Source organism: Hyphopichia burtonii, assembly GCF_001661395.1.
Source record: "Hyphopichia burtonii NRRL Y-1933 unplaced genomic scaffold HYPBUscaffold_3, whole genome shotgun sequence".
In the NCBI taxonomy this organism is placed as follows: Eukaryota; Fungi; Ascomycota; class Pichiomycetes; order Serinales; family Debaryomycetaceae; genus Hyphopichia; species Hyphopichia burtonii.
The window spans coordinates 978,441-997,517 of NW_017963730.1; the positions used below are offsets into that span (position 1 = coordinate 978,441).

Below are 19,077 nucleotides of genomic sequence, written 5' to 3' on the forward strand. Positions count from 1 at the left end.
TTCATCCAAAATGGGATGTACGGATCTACAATACAAGGTCAATTAATAGAACATATTCATTAAGGTTCAACTAATATACACGGTAGAAGATCCACCTTAAAACACAGAAGAGAGAATAAAATACATATTCAAAATAGAAAGAGAATTAAAAAAGAGTTAGCAAGCTTATAATTCTTGAGAAGCTTTACCTGGTTTAGCCTTTTTAGGAGGTAATAAGGATTGGTGAATGTTTGGTAAGACACCACCTTGAGCAATGGTAACATGACCTAATAATTTGTTCAATTCTTCATCATTTCTGATGGCTAATTGTAAATGTCTTGGAATAATTCTAGATTTCTTGTTATCTCTAGCAGCGTTACCAGCCAATTCTAAAATTTCAGCAGCTAAATATTCTAAAACTGAAGTCAAGTAAACTGGAGCACCAGAACCAACTCTTTGAGCATAGTTACCTTTTCTTAATAATCTATGAACTCTACCAACTGGGAAAGTTAAACCTGCTTTAGCAGATCTTGAAGTTGAAGCTTTTTCAGAAGAACCGGCTTTACCTTTACCACCAGACATTGTATACTAATAATTTAATTGATTGATAAAGAAAAGAAAAAAAGATTGATAATCCCATTTCAAAAGGAAATTAGATTACTTTTATATAACAGAGAAAAAACCATTAGTGGATTCGCCCCCTCCAGTGCAGGATCAGCTCAAACACCCTTACCAAAACATAAACATCAACATCAAGTACTCGATGCGTAGTAAATCCAGTCACAATCGACTCCATCAACAATCCCTGTACAACAATCCACTGACACGGTACCCAATCTACAGTGTTTATGGGTTTGCGGTTTGTGGGAGTAATTCCTTCCCGGAGAGTACTCCCGTTTACACACCGGGGTGTGTAACTGTGGGCACTCCACCGCGCCCGCGCGCGGTGTAACCGTGGGCACGGGCCTGCGGTACAGGGGGCCGGAGGTGTGTAAACGGGAGCACGGCTACGCGTGCCGGCTGCCAACACAAACACCAGAAGATCATGATGGGATATACACAAACATTGGTAGAGAGAATGGTGTTGATGTTTGGATGGGGAGTGTTTTGGTGAGTGTTTTGGTGAGTGTTTTGGTTATTTGGTGGAGATGGTGTTTTGTTATTACTTGAGCAGTCATATATAAACCCAACCAAATCCATTTCTTTTTAGTAGAAAAGTATTTTCAATTATTCCCCATTAATTAATCAAGTAAGACAAAATGGCCCCAAAAGCTGAAAAGAAACCTGCCTCTAAAGCTCCAGCTGAAAAGAAACCAGCTGCCAAAAAGACTGCTTCTTCTTCTGAACCAAAAAAGAGATCTAAGACCAGAAAAGAAACTTACTCTTCTTATATCTATAAAGTTTTGAAACAAACTCATCCAGACACTGGTATTTCTCAAAAAGCCATGTCTATCATGAACTCTTTTGTTAACGATATTTTCGAAAGAATTGCTGGTGAAGCTTCTAAATTAGCTGCTTACAACAAGAAATCAACCATTTCTGCTAGAGAAATTCAAACTGCTGTTAGATTGATTTTACCAGGTGAATTAGCTAAACACGCTGTTTCTGAAGGTACCAGAGCTGTTACCAAATACTCCTCTGCTGCTAACTAATTTTATTTCTTTAATTCTTTTATATTATTGTGTTTTATTAACTTAATCCATTGAGTGATCTTTGGTGTGTACATTAGTTTATCTTTAATGAATGTCTTCAAAAAATTACTGTATCATGTAGTAAAATATTACTTTATTTATCTATGTGGTAAAATATTTCTGTATCAATCTATGTAGTATAAAAATAATATCCAACTGCTCATGCAGTTGAATAAATGATGCAACCAGTAAGTATGACGGATTCCGTAGATTAATGAATAGCAAATAAAGTATATGATTATTCCGTAGCTGATTTTATTCTTCCATCCAGTCAGTTTCCCCGGTAATAGCTTCCCTCTCATATAGCTATTTCGTTCTACCATTATCAAGATTGGAATTATTGCTAAAAAATTATGATGCGACAGAAATGGGGTCTTCCAATTAACCGTAAAATTATGAATAAAAACAATTAATATAGGAATATTGATTGGTAATATCCAAAGCATCATCATTAATAAACTTACTTGGTAATTATAGTAATTCTCTTCTTTTTTACCCAATCTTATAACACTCATCACTTGTACAATTACACTTACCAAATATCCAAATTGAAATGGTAAGAAGAACGTTAATAATAGTATTATTATCATAGTGCTGGCGATTCTTCTTTTCAAACCTCCTCCTCCTGTTGATTCCAAGAAGTTAATCCAACTCAACATCTTAGTCATCATTTGTCCAATCATATCAACAATATAATATAATACCAAATTGATTCCAATCGACATCAAGTAGAAAATAATCCCAAGAAACCAAAGCGTTCCGTACTCCTCTAACCCTAGATAAAATGAGTTCATCTTAAATTGACGATGTAAACTAATATTGATTTCATTGGGGTCTTGTATAACTACCGGATCAATCATGTTTAAAATAACCGCAACAATATCAGTATTCACTATACTTCCTAAAACCCCCAATATGATAAAAGTCCCAATTAAGACTATGGGCTTACAACACATTTGTAACCCTTGTACATAACTCATCCAACGGTGACTCTTATGGTAAATAATTAATTGAATTAAAAATACCATTAAACTTATTATTAGTCCAAATGCAACAACTCCTAATCTATAACGTAAAACTAATAATCTTAAACTGGTGAATAATTCAATCAGAACTCTTACGTCTAATGGCAATTCTCCATCCTTGTTTTCTGTAGAATCATTCCAGATTTCTAAATTCATATTATGTGATACACTTGTTTTAAAAGGGGTAAATGGAGCAATCCCATGCATTGTCATTATTAATGATTTCTTAGGTTTATCTAAGATATTAATATGCCATTTTGATTCATATGGTTCAATACTCCATTGTCTAATAAAGGGTTCGAAATTAGTTCGCTCCTCTTGTTCAGGGGTTTCTCCTTCTCGACCTCCTTTATGATACTTGATTTCAACTTTATATGCCAATAATGATGACCAGGCTCCAGGAATCTTAACATTGACACTCAATGGCCTTTTCGCCGATAAAGAAATATCATTCCCAGTGGTGAATAACAGAAATAATGAAGAATCCAAAGTATATTCAGTTGATTTTGCTTCTGATGATTCTGCAATTAAAAAGTTTTCATCTTTAATTAAATCATCATTACCACTTGATTCACCAATCAAAATCAAATCATAATTCTTAAGAATCAGTTGATCATATTGAATAGAAGTAAAAGGTCTGTGATCTCCATCTAACGAAGAATCACTCAATTTATTTATTGAATTATGTGATCTAGGTACTGAAACAGTATCTGAAGCAACATCGATACACTCTAATGCAACATACTCTTGTGTCAATTCATTTGTATAATCGTATATCAACCCTTGAACTGGTTCATTCTTTTTCGATTTGTCTTGATTATTGCATAGCAAAATACTTGGGTTATTATTTTGTTCACTTTGAAATCTAGACCAGGAATTGAATCCAACAGTACTTAATAAAGAAAATTTCGAATCGGTTTTCTTATTTAAATGGATTAAATGGAAAAATTCATTTTTATGGCCCGGATTGAATTTTAAAACATTATCACCATTTTTTTTGGTTGATTGAGTTATTTGTGTATCTAATTTAATATTGATTTTATCTTGTTGTTGTTGCGGATTCCCGGTTAATTCAGGTATTAAGTACTCTTCAAATCCAGTCAATAATTTTTTTTTCATCTTCAACATTCTTTTGCTCAACGGCAATGTTTTATAAGGCGATTCATAATCTGCAATATCAAGTAACAATTCAGAAATCTTTCTTCTTAATTGACCACACCAAACAATTGCTAAATGATCGACTGGGGTCCAAACGTTTTGTATCCCAGTAGTATAGACTGTAAATCCATTCGAAGGTGGAACAAGATATCCGAGAGTTGTATAATCAGCCGGTAGTATGGTATCCAATAAACCACCAGTGATTGAAACTAAAGAAAGATTTGCTAATCGTTCCATAGCAATATTATTTAATTCTTTATCATTATCCGATTTACCACTACCATCATCATTTTCTAATTTATCCTGATAGCCAGCCAACCAGAACCTATCAATTGCTGAATATATTTTTAAAATGTCGCCGTCAAAAGTTAAAGGAGCAGCAGCATGAGGAGAAGCCAAAGTAATGATTGTATTTATTGACTCTGGAACATAATTTGGTAAAGTAACCATGACTCTTGCAACCACACCACCCATTGAATGGGCTAAAATTATTACCGATTTGGGAGGATTAACATTATTTTCATATAATTGTAAAATAAATTTGATAGCTTGATTTAAATATTCGGCTTGATCTAGAATGGTACGACCATGGAAAGCAGTAAAATCTTCATTAAAATCAGCACTGAAAAAATCAAAATTTTTAGAGTTAACATTACTAAAATTATCGTCAAAGTACAAATTTGAAGTTTCCGAAGCAATTGATCTTACTTGTCTGTAACTTCCTGCATTGCCTGGTATAAATAAAATTGGTATCCCGTTTAATGATTGATTATCTTCATTAGGAATTGGGTCTTTATTCTGTTCTCTATATAAGTACAAAGAGTACTTTGAAGCAAACTTGGTGTGAGTTTCGTCGAATGATTTAATTCTAGCATAAGATGGAAACATATAAACTTTACGACATCCTGAAGCATCGGCGCCAGACAATGTCTTAAAATACAAAGCTCCGGTCAAATAAAACAACAATAACCCAACAAACGCCACTAATAGTAGAACCAGTCTACCCGGCCTTATCGATCTACCTTTTGATCCTGGTTTTGTCAAGTCCATGGTGAAGAGGGAAATATGATAGATGATCGGCGCGTAATTCTAATGCATGGGTAAGTTTAACCTGGATTGAAATGCCGGTAAAGAGACTATTGATTGTCGGATCTGGAATCAGGTATTTCGGTCACGACCTCCTGCTGTTGATATCGCTTAATTGAATCTGGTTTTAAAGCAAAGGAATCAAGATAAGTTGACCTGGCAGGCAGTTCTGACTTTTTAATGATTTCGCCTCGAGATTTCAGACCCGTACATCAGTTTGATTTTTACCAGTATTTCAATAGATAGCCTTTTTTTTTCCCAATAGCTGTGAAAAACTACAAGATAGCCATTGATAAGCACAAACCAAGGTTTATTTTACCAAACAAAGAATGTGAGGAGAGTAGAAGTGAAGTAGAATCTAAGTATAAAAGTAACAGAAAAACAAGAAGTGAAAGAAAGAAAAGACAAAGAAAAGCCAATCTTGTATCAATCTTTAGTGTCAGCTTTGTTCTCTTCCTTATCTGTCAATTCTGATTTATGGGTGTAGTTCTTCTTTTTATCGTCTTCAATCAAAACGATCTTATCACCAATCAATTTATTTCGTTCCACCACTTTAACAGCAACATCTTCTTTCAAGAAACCTTCTTTTTGGGCAATTTCAATCAAATGCTGCACTTCCTCAGTGGAAAAATGTCCATCCAAGGGTATTTTCCCCGGTGGGATCTCAAAGCCATCCTCATCATATTCTACCTCTTCATCTGATTCACTTCCGGAGGAGGTTTCACTTGAGCTTGAGGCGTCAACTTTCTCATCAGTGGTTGTTTTAGCATGCTCCTTGGAGCTCTTGCTATTTTTGGGGTGCTTTTTCGAATAGTCTTTTGACAATTGAACCATTGGGTTCGGACTCTTCGGAGTTTCCTTCTTGTCGTCAGCACCGTTGCTATTATGGACGTGCTTGTGGTGCTCTTTGTTGTGATGTTTATGGTGCTCTTCATTGTGATGCTTATGTTCTTCTTTTTGATCATCATCGTTATCGCCTTCCTCTTCATGGGAGGGACTTGGATTTTGTAGCACCAACTCTTGGAGCTTGTGCATGGTCTCCTCCTCGGAGATTTCCACTGAGGGTTGCGATGGCTGGGTAATAATCTCTATCTTGTTCATTTCTAAAGTAATAACTGCGTTGATGAAGAAATAGGGTAAATTGATGGTTTTATAAGCTGAAACACTGCTTGTTTGCTAAATTATCATCAAAATGTATGATGTAATTGAGGATTTTGGCGGAGCTTCAGATTTACCCGTGCACCCAGCAATTTTTAATTTTTAATTTTTGTTTTTTTTTTTTTGTTTATATGGAAGAAAAAAAAAACCCTGGAGTTGTCACAAGTTAAGTACTACGTTTGCTTTGATAAGGAACAAGTGTGGATACAATGTCCGGCAAAGAATTAACGTTGCAACAGCTAAATGATAAAGTTAGCGAGTTATCGATTATCGTTGAAAAACAATCAAAAATAATTGGTAGTACAGGACAGCAATTACTTGACTTACAAATTAAAAATGTCAAGTCTGGAATGAATGATATTGATTTGAAATCAACTTCTCAACTAGCAATTGATACAAGTGATTTCATAACCAATGAAGATATAATACAATTGGTTGGGGAATTACAAGGTCAGCTTGATTTTTTGGAAGAGAGAGGCATTCGAAGAAACTTCAATTCGAGATTGAGCGAAACAACCCCAAGTAAAATTATAGCACCAATATCAAATAAGGACGGAGAGTTTCCTAATGAAGAGATCTGGCCTACCAGAATAGAAGACTTGTTGAAGATAGATAAGTTTGATCTTGTATTGCTTTGTGAATTTTACGAATTGGTGATTCCCGTCTCACAACAAGAGGATTTAAAAGATTTTCTAAAAAATGACGATATCGATCCTAATCAGGTAGAAAAATTATTGGCCAGCGCTAGTAATGTCGGGGAGCAAGGTTTAAAAGAACGGGTCGACTCCTACGACGATGGACAAATCGATGATTTGTTTGACCAATTAACAAGGTATCTTGGGATACCAATTAGAAGAAATAAATATACTTGGTAAATAGTGTAATATATAAATATGCAAATTATGATAAAAAAAATTGCAAAAAAAGAAGAGTCTACAGCACGATGGTTTCCATTATGGTCTCCCACTAACGTACTCAGCATCGCTCTCAGCAGCTTAATAATTATTGATCGGACGGGTAATCATGCTTTATGCTGGATATGGCCGTAGACATTTTACTGGAAATTTCAGTTTAGTATACGTACGAGTCTTTAAAGATGTTGAAAATTGGTGTTTCTAGAAAAACTTCAAATAATGACTTTTCTAATACTCCAGTGGTATTTTCAGACTGACACAGATAATAAGCTAAGCTGAGGTTCTTTATTGTTTGAAAAAAGAGTGAAGAAAACATAAATATCCCATCACAAGTCTCTCTGATTCCGGAAGTTACTAAGGTTCAAGCACGGAAGATCTAAAATAGAGGTTTGCTAATGGGGAGAAAGTCCTTAGAAGAGGCTTTATATCGATCGAGTATTGCTTGTCAATAAGACATATTAAGACAGAGTACTCTTTTACGGGTTTCAGAGAAGCTGTCTCCAGCTTCTCACAACGCCATATATCTAAGCTCCTTGTAGGTCTTTCGGCAGATTATTAACTGCTGTGGTGTCATAGCCACGGAGAGGTGGGTTCCCTTCACTCTTTCAATAAAAGACCCTAATTATTTGTTCATGAATCTTAAGATGGGGTTTGGTAATAAACCATATCTTAATTGAGTGTGTTATGGCCGTCCCTACTGGAACATATGTTTATATGTATAGTATAGACATATGTGGCCGATAGAGGTCTGATCTAGCCACATAACCCAATATAGCTAGATACATACTAATAACTGATTATGGAGTTTAATTTATTACTTTCAAACAAGAACATATTACTCATAATATAACAAGACCTCCCATTTGCACTACGACCAAACCGCCTCCAATAACCCTCTCGTGAGCTTGACACCGAACTCTTGCAGTAGCTAAATAATCCTATTGGTAATCCTCGAAGCTTCTCTTGTTTAAAATGACTTAATATAGATTTTATTTGTTCAAGTGGGCCAAGTCAAGACTTTGAAAACCATCCAGTGTACCGCTCGCCATTTCAAAGCTTTTCTATTTAGCAAAATCAACTTCAGTCGTAGCCTGTCTTTAAATACCTTTAACAAATAGGAACAGTTGTTGCAAAGTTTAATTACTGCAATTTTTTGAGTGTGGATACCAGGTTGCGTGTGGTGTACTGGCTTGTTTTTTAGAGTTTTTTTTTTTTTCATTGACGTGTTGACATAAAAAGATTCAACAACTTCCTTCTTATACAACGATTACAAAGCATAAACTACCAAGATGGATGAAGAAGCTACCACCCAGGAGCAAATAAAGGTTTCTATTTTCACACCATTGATTTATGTTGGGGTGTTGCTCACGTGTTTTATTGCATTTTCAATAATTTATAGACGTAAAAAAATTAAGAATTTAACTAAGGTTGAACCGATTTTCGGAGAAAATCATACTGCTTCATTATATCAATTCTTAAAAGCACAATACACAAATCCGGATGCAACCAAGGAAACCAAGCCGCATGAAAAAGTTTTAAAGGCAGCTTTATTAAGAAGAGCCGTCGAAGCAATCAGAAGATCATTAAAATTGAAAGAAAATGAACCAATTTTCAAGTATTTGTATCAAGAAGGATTAATTGGTGATGAAGTCTTTAGGCAATTTGAATTCCAAGCAAAATATCAGGAATTGGAATTGAAAGAAATTGTTCAAGAAACCGAACTTTACAAGAAAGGTTGGGTCCAGACTTTTTTCCCAGTAGCTCAAGAAATTTGCTTCAACGAGGCTTTAAGAAGAAGATTAAACGCAATGGATGGAAGATCTAAAAGTTTATCTGTCTTGTGGGAATACTATGTTGATTTGTCAGAAGGTAAGTCTACAACAGCTGGGGCCTCCACCCCAATAACGAATTCACCAACTCCTCTTGCTGCTGAAACATCCCAAGAATCTAAACCTGCAGAATCCCTTTCAGAACCTAATTCCACTGATGATAATGCTTCTTCGGAAAAGAATACAAAAAAGAATAATAAAAAGAAGAATAACAAAAAAAAGTGATTACTTCCCCTTTCTTTTGATTTCTTTATTACACCCATATACAATGTATATAATTCTTTATCTTTCCTTTGTAATATAACCATTTCCCCAAAAATGCCATTGTAGTTAACTTATACATCTATGGATATGAATATGAAATAGAGAGAGAAATGCGTGTGTGTATCAAAATTTAATCAAATAGGTGTAAAGTTACTGGAAAAACGAAAACACATGAGATCATAACTGGATAAACTTGAATTCTTCTCCTTAAAGACAAATAGTTAGTTTCGAGGATATTTCCAAGTTATATTGAAGCCTTTGTTAGCGGAGGTTTTGATTTGTGGTTTATTTGCTGAAAGAATTAATTCCAATTATTGATATCTTGTCGAAAATAGCAATAGTTATAAGAGGAGAAACTATTGAATTGAAATATGATCAATTTCAATAAAATACTGGGTCAACCCCAGAAGCCAGGTCAAGGAAGGCCATCTCCAGGATCTCAGCAAAGACAATATCCTCAGCAGAGACCAATGGGTAGACCAGTTCCTGGTGCAGTCCCCGGTGCAGTCCCCGGTGGGATGCCTGGAATGCCCGGTGGGATGCCTGGAATGTCCATGCCCGGTGGGATGCCAGGTCCCAAGACTGGAGGGCCTGCCCCAATACTACATAATGGAGTTAGAAACGGGCCACCGCCGCCTCAGAATATGAATGATCCAAATGTTAAACATAAAATGGTACGAGATCAATTGATGAGAGACTGCTATTCAAAATACATAATTGATAAAACTGGTAAGAGAATACCTGAAATTGCATACCAAGGTCACATAATTATTCAAGAATTCTCATCATACCCTTCTCACCCTCCTCCATCAAACTTACCGAAAGATCAGATTGGATCTGTTAAAAATAGAGTTTTGGTTATTTGCATGAAGCCATCAGGAAGAGTAATATTACAAAAGGGTAAAAAAAATGAAACGAAAAACATTTACCAGATAGGTCGTACTTGGGATATGGATGAATTAAAATCAATTTCAAGAGCAGGAAACGATGGGTTTATGTTAAGCTTAAATAAAGATTATTATTGGAGATGTTATGAAAATTTCGAAAATCTTTTGAAATTCATCAGATCTTTGGCAACTGCATACGGTAACTTTGTTGGTTCATACCCAGAACTCAATGGTTGGGAATTACAAGAGCTCAAATTAAACCCTTTACCTAAAAAACATAATAGTGCGCCATTAATGGGAAATCAAAGAAATGAAGTGGAAGCATTAAGGTCAAAATCACTAAAACAACAGCCAGCTGAAAGTCATTATAAAGATATGGACTTCACTGCAAACGGTAAACTACCTATGAAACCAATGAAAATCATGCCTACTGACAGATCCGGCATGGATAATGAAAGCATTGCTTCAAGTAATAAATCTCTACCTTATGGTGAAAGTAAGGAATTTATCGAAAACTTTATCGATGATGGAAAGTTTCAGTCACCCATTACTCCAGGGCATGGTAATCATCCTTATCAACAAAGGTCACCCCTCCACGATGAAGCATCGATTAACGATTCTCAAAGTTTTATCTTCTCTGTTGATAAAGCATCTGAAAAAGCTCCAAGCATTCATGAATATGCCAAACAAGATGGTGGCTCATCTCCTTTACGATCTTATGTACCTGAAAAATCGGATAATAAAAAAATTAGCAGGAGACTTGACTCACCAGAACCTTTGGAACGAGCAGCTGAATTGGGTTATAGATTGGAAGAGCAATTGGATAAAGATGGTGTCCATTCATTTGAAATTTCAAAGCCACCACCAATAAATGTTAAACAAAGTGCATTATCGCCGGATTTCGGTATTGAAGAAGTCACTGATAGTGACGCAAGTGCCAAAAAGAATTATCCACCTCCAGATGGAAAAGGCTTAGGACTTTCAAGTAGAAAAGAAGTGAGCCCAGAAATAATGGGAGAGTCGACTCATCTAGAAGGAACAATAGATACTTCTATACAAGAAATAGAGGATTTCATGGATTCTCAATTACATTTCGGTAAAAATGAAAAATCACGCCAAATCGATACTACAATCAATGAATCTACAGAAAACTCGCATCACATTGCAACTGAAGAGGATTTGAAAGAAATAATCGATGAAGATATGACACCAGTTGATCTGTCGATTGGTTATTCGCTAGAAGAGGATGAGAGTCTTTTTAATAAGCATGAACAAACAGATCAAGATCATGAAGTGGAACAAGCATTGAATATAAACAAGGAAAAATCCGAGAAAAACCAAACCGAGAAGGATGCAGAATTAGATGAATTATTTGATGAAGTTGGATGGAATATAAATGATACAAGTGATTCCTTAATTAAAAAATTTAATAAAGAATTAAATGGTATCAAGCATTCAAATGTCAAAGAGTTGGTCAACTTAGATTTTGGTATGAACTCATCATCTAATGATCTCAAGACTTCTTTAACAGAAATTGAAAATCTAAATCATATTTTCAAGAAAGTTGAAATAGATTTCAATTTTTTGGCCCCTGAAATCAATTTAATCGAAAATAATTCAAAAGGTTTACAAGTTAAATCCGTGAACAAGAAAGATTTGTGGAGAGAATTGAAAACCATTTTAGAAAAAGTCAGTGTAAATAGTAATGACTTGAGGTCTATTGAAAAATTCAAGTCTTTTAATTCTTTAGAATATATTCCACAATTGGAGCAATTACTTATTGGATTATATGGAACAGTTAACACCAAAGATATAAGTAACATCCAAGCTTTAAAACAATATCAATCCAATTATCAACATGTTATATCAGTCTTCTTAAGACATTTTAATGTTTTCATCAGGGGACAGTTTCCTACTATAATTGCCGAATTATCACTGAGGAGAGAAAGAGCATTCCCCAACGATGTTTTGACAAAATTGAAGATGTTTTTATCATACTCCGGTATAACTTATTTTATCAAGAGTGTTTCATTGATCGACTTTCAAGATTTCAAATCATTCATTAATGGAGAGCTTGATAAATTTTTAGAATATCACCTTAGCGTTAAGTTGAAAAATATCAAATATTCTGATTCTATATCCAGATTATCTCAGTCTATCGAATCAACGTCTATTAGAAAATCACGTACACTTAGATTGTCGGTTAAAAGAGATAAACTCATGAATAAGATTGGACTCAATGAAGATCATGGTGAAAATCAACCGGTTGATATTTACGAAAAGAAACAAAAAGGTAATGAAATTGAAGATCCTAAAATTATAATAAAATTAATCAATGAAGCAGGAGATTTGATATCGAGTATTCAACTTTTCCTTGCTAATTTTTTTCATTATGATACCACTCAGGATTTCAATGATTTTATAAATAGGCCATTTGAAGACCGAGAACAAGAATATAACCAATTATCGATTCATACAATTGACGAAAAGAACTATTCTAATGATTTAATATCCAATATGAACACCGTATTTGGGAACTATATCAATCTTTTCATCAAAAAGATAACACCTACAGAATTGATTATTCCAGTTTTACTAATTGAAATTGATCTGATATTCATTCAAAGTCAAAAAAGAAATCAAGAATTCTTAGCCTACAGTTTTTTGAAAAAAATAAGTGAGAAATTCAAAGGCTTGTGGAATAAGCTTATCAAATCACAAGTTGATCTATTAAACAAAGCTACCATTAAGGGTAAAAGTGGAATTTTGCCAATCATTAAGAACTTTAACCAATTGGTTTTTTTGACTGAATCATCAATTCAAAGATCTAATGTAACCGAAGTTCAGTCGATGTTGAGCTCGTCGTATAAAGACTTAACAGAAGCAGTTATACACTTATGTTTAAGAGATGATCCATTATTGAAAAATAATGACCACGATGATAAAGAACGAGAATTAAGGAACGTGTCAATCATGAGAAACATTTTCTTTGTCACTCAACAGTTGTCTGATTTAAATACTGAATCATCAAACAAGATGCAAAATCAATTTGATATGGTGTTCAAAAAAGTTCAAGATACCTATTTTGAAAAATTAATTAACCATAAGATTGGAAAATTATCTGATTTCATAAAGAACTATGAAATGGCTGCAATTCTGGGTCCTTCAAAGAGTAAGAGAAATGATAAGAAATACTTGAAAACTTTATTAAGTAATTACACCTCCAAAGATATTCAATTGAAAGCTCATGAAATCTTTAAGAAGTTAGAAAAATATATCATCAGTGGTGAAGACATGTTTGAACAAGACTTATTGAAAAAATTATGGAATGATATGGAGTCCCAATTCATCAATCTTTTCTATAGACTTAATAATATTGTGAAATCAGTCGATAAAGATATTGACTACAATATTAGTAAGCAAGAAATTCACCACATCTTCTCATCTATATACTCCACTAGGTAATTGTATAATATTGTCTTTTAGTTTCGGCCAATTAATGTAGTACGATGTCGGACGATTTCGCTTTATTAGTGAATCAGCGGAACCTTCCCGCGATGATAAAATCGATAACGAGAATTGTTAGAATGCCACAGTTTTCGCAGCAGAAATAGGAAAACTATGGCTGGGATTTTAAATCACTTCATCGGACAAGGGTTGGAACCGGAATGGCTATATAAGGATCTGAAGTCAGTTATTTCATTTGTAGAATAGAAGTTATTAACTGAAAATTGAATTGAAAACATGGCTCCATCAGCTCAAAGAACAGATTTACCAACTACACAAGAAGAAATTGAAGATGCAGTTTCAAATATCATCTCTCAATTGTCTAATAAGAAGGGAGGATCTTTATTAGGAAGTTATAAAGGTGGTTTTGTTGACTCCAACTTAGAAAACTTACCAGAAACAACCAAGAAGAGATTTGCTAAATACAATATTGATATTTCTCAAGGGTATCCAGAACGTCCACCAACTGAAGAGATTCCAGTTTATCTTGATGAAGCTGAAGCTATTAGAAGTACCCCAACCCCATACATTGAAAGGGGAAAGGGCGCTGACCCAGAAAAGAAAGCCTTATTTGGTGCCGCTAAAGAAATCAGACACTTGACTAAACATGTCGGTACCGAAATTGTTGGTTTGCAATTGGGCGATTTGAACAATAAACAAAAGGATGAATTGGCTTTATTGATTGCAGAAAGAGTTGTTGTCTTTTTCAAAGATCAAGACTTATCACCTCAAAAACAATTGGAATTGGGTGAATATTATGGTAATGTTGAAAAACATGCTCAACAGGTTCACGTTCCAGGTTATAGAGGTATCACTGTTATTTGGCCAAATTTTTTGAAAAAAGTTGGTTATCAATATAACTTTAAACAAACAAAGACTGCTCCAACCTCCATAACACATTCTGATTTGTGTCATGAGCTTCAAACTCCAGGTATTACCACTTTGTATAATGATGCTATTCCAAAAGTTGGTGGTGATACTGTGTGGTATTCTGGCTATGGTGCTTACGATAAACTCCTGCCTGCTTTCCAAAAATTTTTGGATGGTAAAACCGCCATTTATAGATCTGCACATCAATATATTGATCGTGAAAATCCATTGAGAGGCCCAAAACATATCGAAAGAGAACATCCAATCATCAGAACCCATCCAGCTACGGGTTGGAAATCTTTATACGTTAATCGTGGCATGACTGTAAGAATTGTTGGTTTAGAACCCGATGAATCAAGACTTATCTTGAACTACCTTTTTGATGTTTATGAAAAGAACTTGGATATTCAAGTTAGGTTCAATTGGCAATCTACTAATCCAGAATCTGGTTTAGCTACTGCTGCTTTATGGGATAATAGAATCAGTCAACATTCTGCCGTTGCTATTGAAACTGAAGAATTGAGACATGGTACCAGAGTTTCCGCTTTGGCAGAAGTTCCTTATTACGATCCTAACTCTAAATCTCAAAGAGAAGCTTTAGGATTACCTTTGAATTAATTCCCAGCTGGTCTAATCAGTAAAATGTTTCTTATGGACTTTATGTATGCTCAAATATATGTTCTTCTTAAATATAATTGTAGCTGCAAAAAAATTTTGCAACGTATATCTTCTATTTTGATGAATCAAAAAATCCTCTTGTTTAGTTAATTATAACTGGTCTATTCAAGACCTACTTTCTTCTAGATTCTTATGTTAATACTGAAGACTAAATTCAAGTTTTGATGTTTTTTGTGATTTTTTTGCAAAACTAACCTAATATTTAGAAAAAAGAGTCTTGGTTCACCAGCAATTTTAGTTTAATGGCAAAAAATTGAAGTATTTCTGGATTATAGAAGCAAGTCATCAAAGTAAAGAGAACTCTACATTTAGAATAGCGAGATTGGGTTTTTTATCGATAAACTATTTAATAGTAAGACCCTCTTCCGGTATAGTTTTCTTTCAATAACCCTGTGGATTGACGAAAAGAGATTGGTTCATACATCTTTATATCAGAGACTGGTATCTTACAACCCAATGGCCACTTAGTGTCCTTACTTATATCTTGCCAATCAGTGACAGTATCGAATTTAAGGTTGTCGTTTTCTTTACTAAATTTCAAATGAAGTTGAATTAACAGATCAAATAGAAACGACAAGTCTTTCAATATAACTCCCGAGCTTTCCTGAAAAGCGGATTTATTAACATTTAAGGTTGTGACGGAATGGATATTCGATATATATTGATCATTCTTATGCAGCGTTAACTTCGATTTGAACTTTGATAATATTTTGCCTTGTTTAGGCTTTAATTCTGACAATTTCTTACTCTGTAACGATACTAATGAAAAGTTTATAAGTCCTAAGGCATCACCTAGCTTATCTTTTTGATAGTATTCAATTGAAAGAAATAACCCTGCATATGCTGTGATGTATTTTTGAATGACTGATAAGTAATCCTTCCAGTCTTTATAATTTAAATTAATTTTGGTAGTTAAGCTTCCCTTTAGATCAATTAGGAGATTCATGCAATCATTAAGTTCATTTAAAACATAAATAGAAACCCTGGATAGCGTACCATTGCTATTAGTCTCAAAAGTTTCAGTTGAGTTGAATGAATTTCTATTTATCCAGGATGATTTTGACAATATTGACATTTGAATACTTATATTACTAATTTTGTCCATAAATGTAAATATTCTCTCGTTAACGCTACTTTCAATATTTGTAATAGAGCAAATTTTAGCTCCAAACATTGTAGATGCAATTGCTTTTTTATGATAATTAATAACTTGCTTCCATTTCTCATCAGTTCCTTCATCAGCTGCTTGTAGTTCAATTAGCTCATTCGTAAGCTCCGATCCAAGCTTGGTATACATTAAAGAAACAACTAAAAGTATAACTTCGATCTCATGTGCCAAACTCCATTGTATTGGCTTTCTTTTCTTCAAAACTTCTTTAATATCACTATTCTCCAAAACCAAATTTGACCATGGTATTCCTTCTCCAAGTATACACGTAGACATAAACTCACCAGCGTCATCAATAAGTTCACAGTTGGCTTGCTTTTTGACATAATTAAATAACCCCTCCAAATATTCCTCCAACTTTAATAAATACCTTACTAAATCATTGAAATTTTCACTCGTGGAATCTGTTAAGGATGCTCTTTTTGTCATGAGCGATGAATCCAAGCTACCAGAATCAATTGAGTTAGCCTTAGGAGCAGGTAAAGCATTGGGTAATATTATCATCTTGAGTTTTACTAGTATCACTAGAGCTAGATTTATAAAGATTAGGAAATAGTGTCTCAAAAAATTAGTAGCTCGAGGATCAACCAAAAAAACAGAAAAAAACAACTACGTAGCAGATAAGGCTGAAGGTCTCTACCAAGGTTATCTTAGAATAAGAGTTAGGGATAAAAGATGAAAATACCTACGGACCATCAGAAGTATGGGATCGTTATAGATTCTGGTTCATCAGGATCACGAATTCAGATTTATCGTTGGGAAGATCAAGAGTATACTAAGAAAAGCAATAAAGACAAGAAAGTATTGTCTTCACCACCTAAAATTGTTCAAGAAAAGGGCTGGACATATAAGATTACTCCTGGGATTTCAACTTTTGGAGAGCCAAACAAGGTTAAGAAAATATGGACAGATCATTATTCAGAATTGATGAAATTTGCAGAGGGTATTATTCCTGCTGAAAAACACAATGAAACTCCAGTATATGTTTTGGCAACTGCAGGAATGAGGTTGTTACCTCCTAAGAAACAGAAGAAAATCTTGAAAGAAACCTGTTCAAGCCTCCAGAAGAATACCAAGTTTTATATACCTAATTGTAAAGATTTTGTTCAAATAATAGATGGTGAGACCGAAGGAATATATGGATGGTTAGGTCTTAATTATTTAATGGGTCAGTTTAATGAATATGATGCATCTAGAGAGGAACATGAATCGATTGGATTTATGGATATGGGCGGTGCATCAACCCAAATTGCATTTGTTCCATCGTCATTAGAAGAAATTAAGAAACATGATGATGATTTATCTAAAGTTACTCTTAGAAATGTTAATGGTCAAACTCAAAAATGGAGTGTCTTTGTTGAAACTTGGTTGGGATTTGGAGCTAACGAAGCAAGAAGAAGATATTTGAAACAATTGATTAATTTATCATTAACAAATCCTATACTTGGTACTGAGATTAATGACCCCTGTTTACCCAAAGGTGCTAGCATCAAGTATGATAATGATGGTACTACATATGACATTCAAGGCTTAGGAAATTATGAAATGTGTATAAAAGAGATCTATCCTCTTTTAATGAAAAATGTTCCATGTAAGGATACTCCATGTTTGTTTAATGGTATCCATGGACCAAAATTAAACTTTGATAAGGATAAATTCGTTGGGATTTCTGAGTACTGGTACACAGCCAATGATGTTTTTCAAACTGGTGGTGAATATAATTTTCAAATATTCAATGAAAGGGTAAAAGAATACTGTGAAAGTGATTGGTCCCTGATATTGTCAAACTCTGAAAAGGGCCAATATTCGAATTTGGATCCGGAAAAGTTTTTGAAAGATGCTTGTTTCAAGGCAAGTTGGGTCATAAATGTCCTTCATGATGGGTTTGAATTACCAAGATTAGGGTTAGATGTTTCTGAAGATACTAACGCTAGTCAAGAAAAAGAAATGGAAAAATTGAAGAATACTCATGTGCCTTTCAAATCAGCAAATTCTGTTAACGGTGATGAATTATCATGGACTTTAGGTAAAATATTATTATTTGCATCTTCCCAAATCACAGGGGACTCTAAAAAAGACATGAATATAGGTATATACCCAAGTGAGATATCTGGTAAAGAGTTTGTACCGGGTGGTATCATTGGCTCCTCGGCACATGACAGTGATGATGATGACGACGATCATGGAGTTGGTTTTGGCCATATTATCTATTCAATTATTTTTATATTTCTTTTGTTCTTCTTCATTTATCATTTTGGAAGATCTCATTTGAACAAGTATGTTTTCAAATCTAGAAGATTCCGCATACCCAAGCCTTTTAAACAGCAAGTGTCTAAAGCGGTTTCAAAAATCCCTGGATTGAATAAGTATTTCAAGAACATTATACCTTATAACAGCTTATCGGAGCAGGACACAATGAATATACATTTAGAAGAAGGTATCATGCCTTCAGCATCAACAAGTCCAACGCAAAGTCCAAATCTAGCTGGATTGAGAACAAGATCCAATATAAATTTAGCAGATCCTAGTGATCTTAGCGATGATTATGGTAATCCATCTCGAAACTTTGGATTTTTGAATAAACCATTTGTGGTTCCGAAAAAGACCCCATCCGGTTTCTATTATAGTAACAACAACAGCAGAGACTCTCTACATCGAGTTTCTAGTAATAGCTCAATGAGTAATAAACTTAGGAATGTCGATTGAAAAAGACTATTTATGTTTGTGAAAATGGCCGCAAAAAATGAATTTTCAGAAACAGAACAAAAAATTTAAAATCATCTAGCATTGATAGACTTTATAATTATCCATAGCTTAAATACATATTGCTTTTATAATGAGACCTATTTTTATCGCTTATCTC

At 34.2% G+C, this 19,077-nt stretch overlaps 10 protein-coding genes across 10 annotated transcripts; 6 read left to right on the forward strand and 4 right to left on the reverse strand.

Annotated features, from left to right (window-relative positions):
* Positions 1–43: 43 nt before the first annotated feature.
* HTA2 (histone H2A) lies at positions 44–561 on the reverse strand (the record flags this gene model as incomplete). The annotated part of the gene is made up of 1 exon (XM_020219638.1): positions 44–561. One exon carries the CDS (start codon positions 559–561, stop codon positions 166–168), a length of 396 nt encoding a protein of 131 aa, XP_020076950.1. The 3' UTR covers positions 44–165.
* A 677-nt stretch (positions 562–1,238) lies between these two features.
* HYPBUDRAFT_156603 (uncharacterized protein) lies at positions 1,239–1,631 on the forward strand (the record flags this gene model as incomplete). The annotated part of the gene is made up of 1 exon (XM_020222218.1): positions 1,239–1,631. The coding sequence occupies one exon, from the start codon at positions 1,239–1,241 to the stop codon at positions 1,629–1,631; it is 393 nt and encodes a 130-aa protein (XP_020076951.1).
* Positions 1,632–1,795: 164 nt separating this feature from the next.
* On the reverse strand, positions 1,796–4,795 carry HYPBUDRAFT_99660 (uncharacterized protein; the record flags this gene model as incomplete). Its single annotated transcript, XM_020224041.2, has 1 exon — positions 1,796–4,795. A coding segment is annotated over one exon (3,000 nt), but the record flags the coding sequence as incomplete, so codon positions are not given.
* Positions 4,796–5,285: 490 nt separating this feature from the next.
* HYPBUDRAFT_152627 (uncharacterized protein) lies at positions 5,286–6,125 on the reverse strand. Its single transcript, XM_020221118.1, has one exon. The coding sequence runs from the start codon at positions 6,038–6,040 to the stop codon at positions 5,366–5,368; it is 675 nt and encodes a 224-aa protein (XP_020076953.1). The 5' UTR covers positions 6,041–6,125; the 3' UTR covers positions 5,286–5,365.
* Positions 6,126–6,306: 181 nt separating this feature from the next.
* Positions 6,307–6,972, forward strand: MRP8 (Mrp8p; the record flags this gene model as incomplete). Its single annotated transcript, XM_020219639.1, has 1 exon — positions 6,307–6,972. The coding sequence occupies one exon, from the start codon at positions 6,307–6,309 to the stop codon at positions 6,970–6,972; it is 666 nt and encodes a 221-aa protein (XP_020076954.1).
* Positions 6,973–8,300: 1,328 nt separating this feature from the next.
* Positions 8,301–9,154, forward strand: HYPBUDRAFT_137740 (Sec63 complex subunit; the record flags this gene model as incomplete). The annotated part of the gene is made up of 1 exon (XM_020219640.1): positions 8,301–9,154. One exon carries the CDS (start codon positions 8,301–8,303, stop codon positions 9,063–9,065), a length of 765 nt encoding a protein of 254 aa, XP_020076955.1. The 3' UTR covers positions 9,066–9,154.
* A 516-nt stretch (positions 9,155–9,670) lies between these two features.
* Positions 9,671–13,456, forward strand: SEC3 (GTP-Rho binding exocyst subunit; the record flags this gene model as incomplete). The annotated part of the gene is made up of 1 exon (XM_020218590.1): positions 9,671–13,456. The coding sequence occupies one exon, from the start codon at positions 9,671–9,673 to the stop codon at positions 13,454–13,456; it is 3,786 nt and encodes a 1,261-aa protein (XP_020076956.1).
* A 279-nt stretch (positions 13,457–13,735) lies between these two features.
* HYPBUDRAFT_161393 (TauD/TfdA dioxygenase family protein) lies at positions 13,736–14,986 on the forward strand (the record flags this gene model as incomplete). Its single annotated transcript, XM_020222530.1, has 1 exon — positions 13,736–14,986. One exon carries the CDS (start codon positions 13,736–13,738, stop codon positions 14,984–14,986), a length of 1,251 nt encoding a protein of 416 aa, XP_020076957.1.
* A 376-nt stretch (positions 14,987–15,362) lies between these two features.
* HYPBUDRAFT_122868 (uncharacterized protein) lies at positions 15,363–16,730 on the reverse strand. Its single transcript, XM_020219296.1, has one exon. The coding sequence runs from the start codon at positions 16,716–16,718 to the stop codon at positions 15,393–15,395; it is 1,326 nt and encodes a 441-aa protein (XP_020076958.1). The 5' UTR covers positions 16,719–16,730; the 3' UTR covers positions 15,363–15,392.
* A 32-nt stretch (positions 16,731–16,762) lies between these two features.
* Positions 16,763–19,015, forward strand: HYPBUDRAFT_137754 (apyrase). Its single transcript, XM_020219641.1, has one exon. It carries the CDS (start codon positions 16,890–16,892, stop codon positions 18,918–18,920), a length of 2,031 nt encoding a protein of 676 aa, XP_020076959.1. The 5' UTR covers positions 16,763–16,889; the 3' UTR covers positions 18,921–19,015.
* The last annotated feature ends 62 nt before the right edge of the window (positions 19,016–19,077 follow it).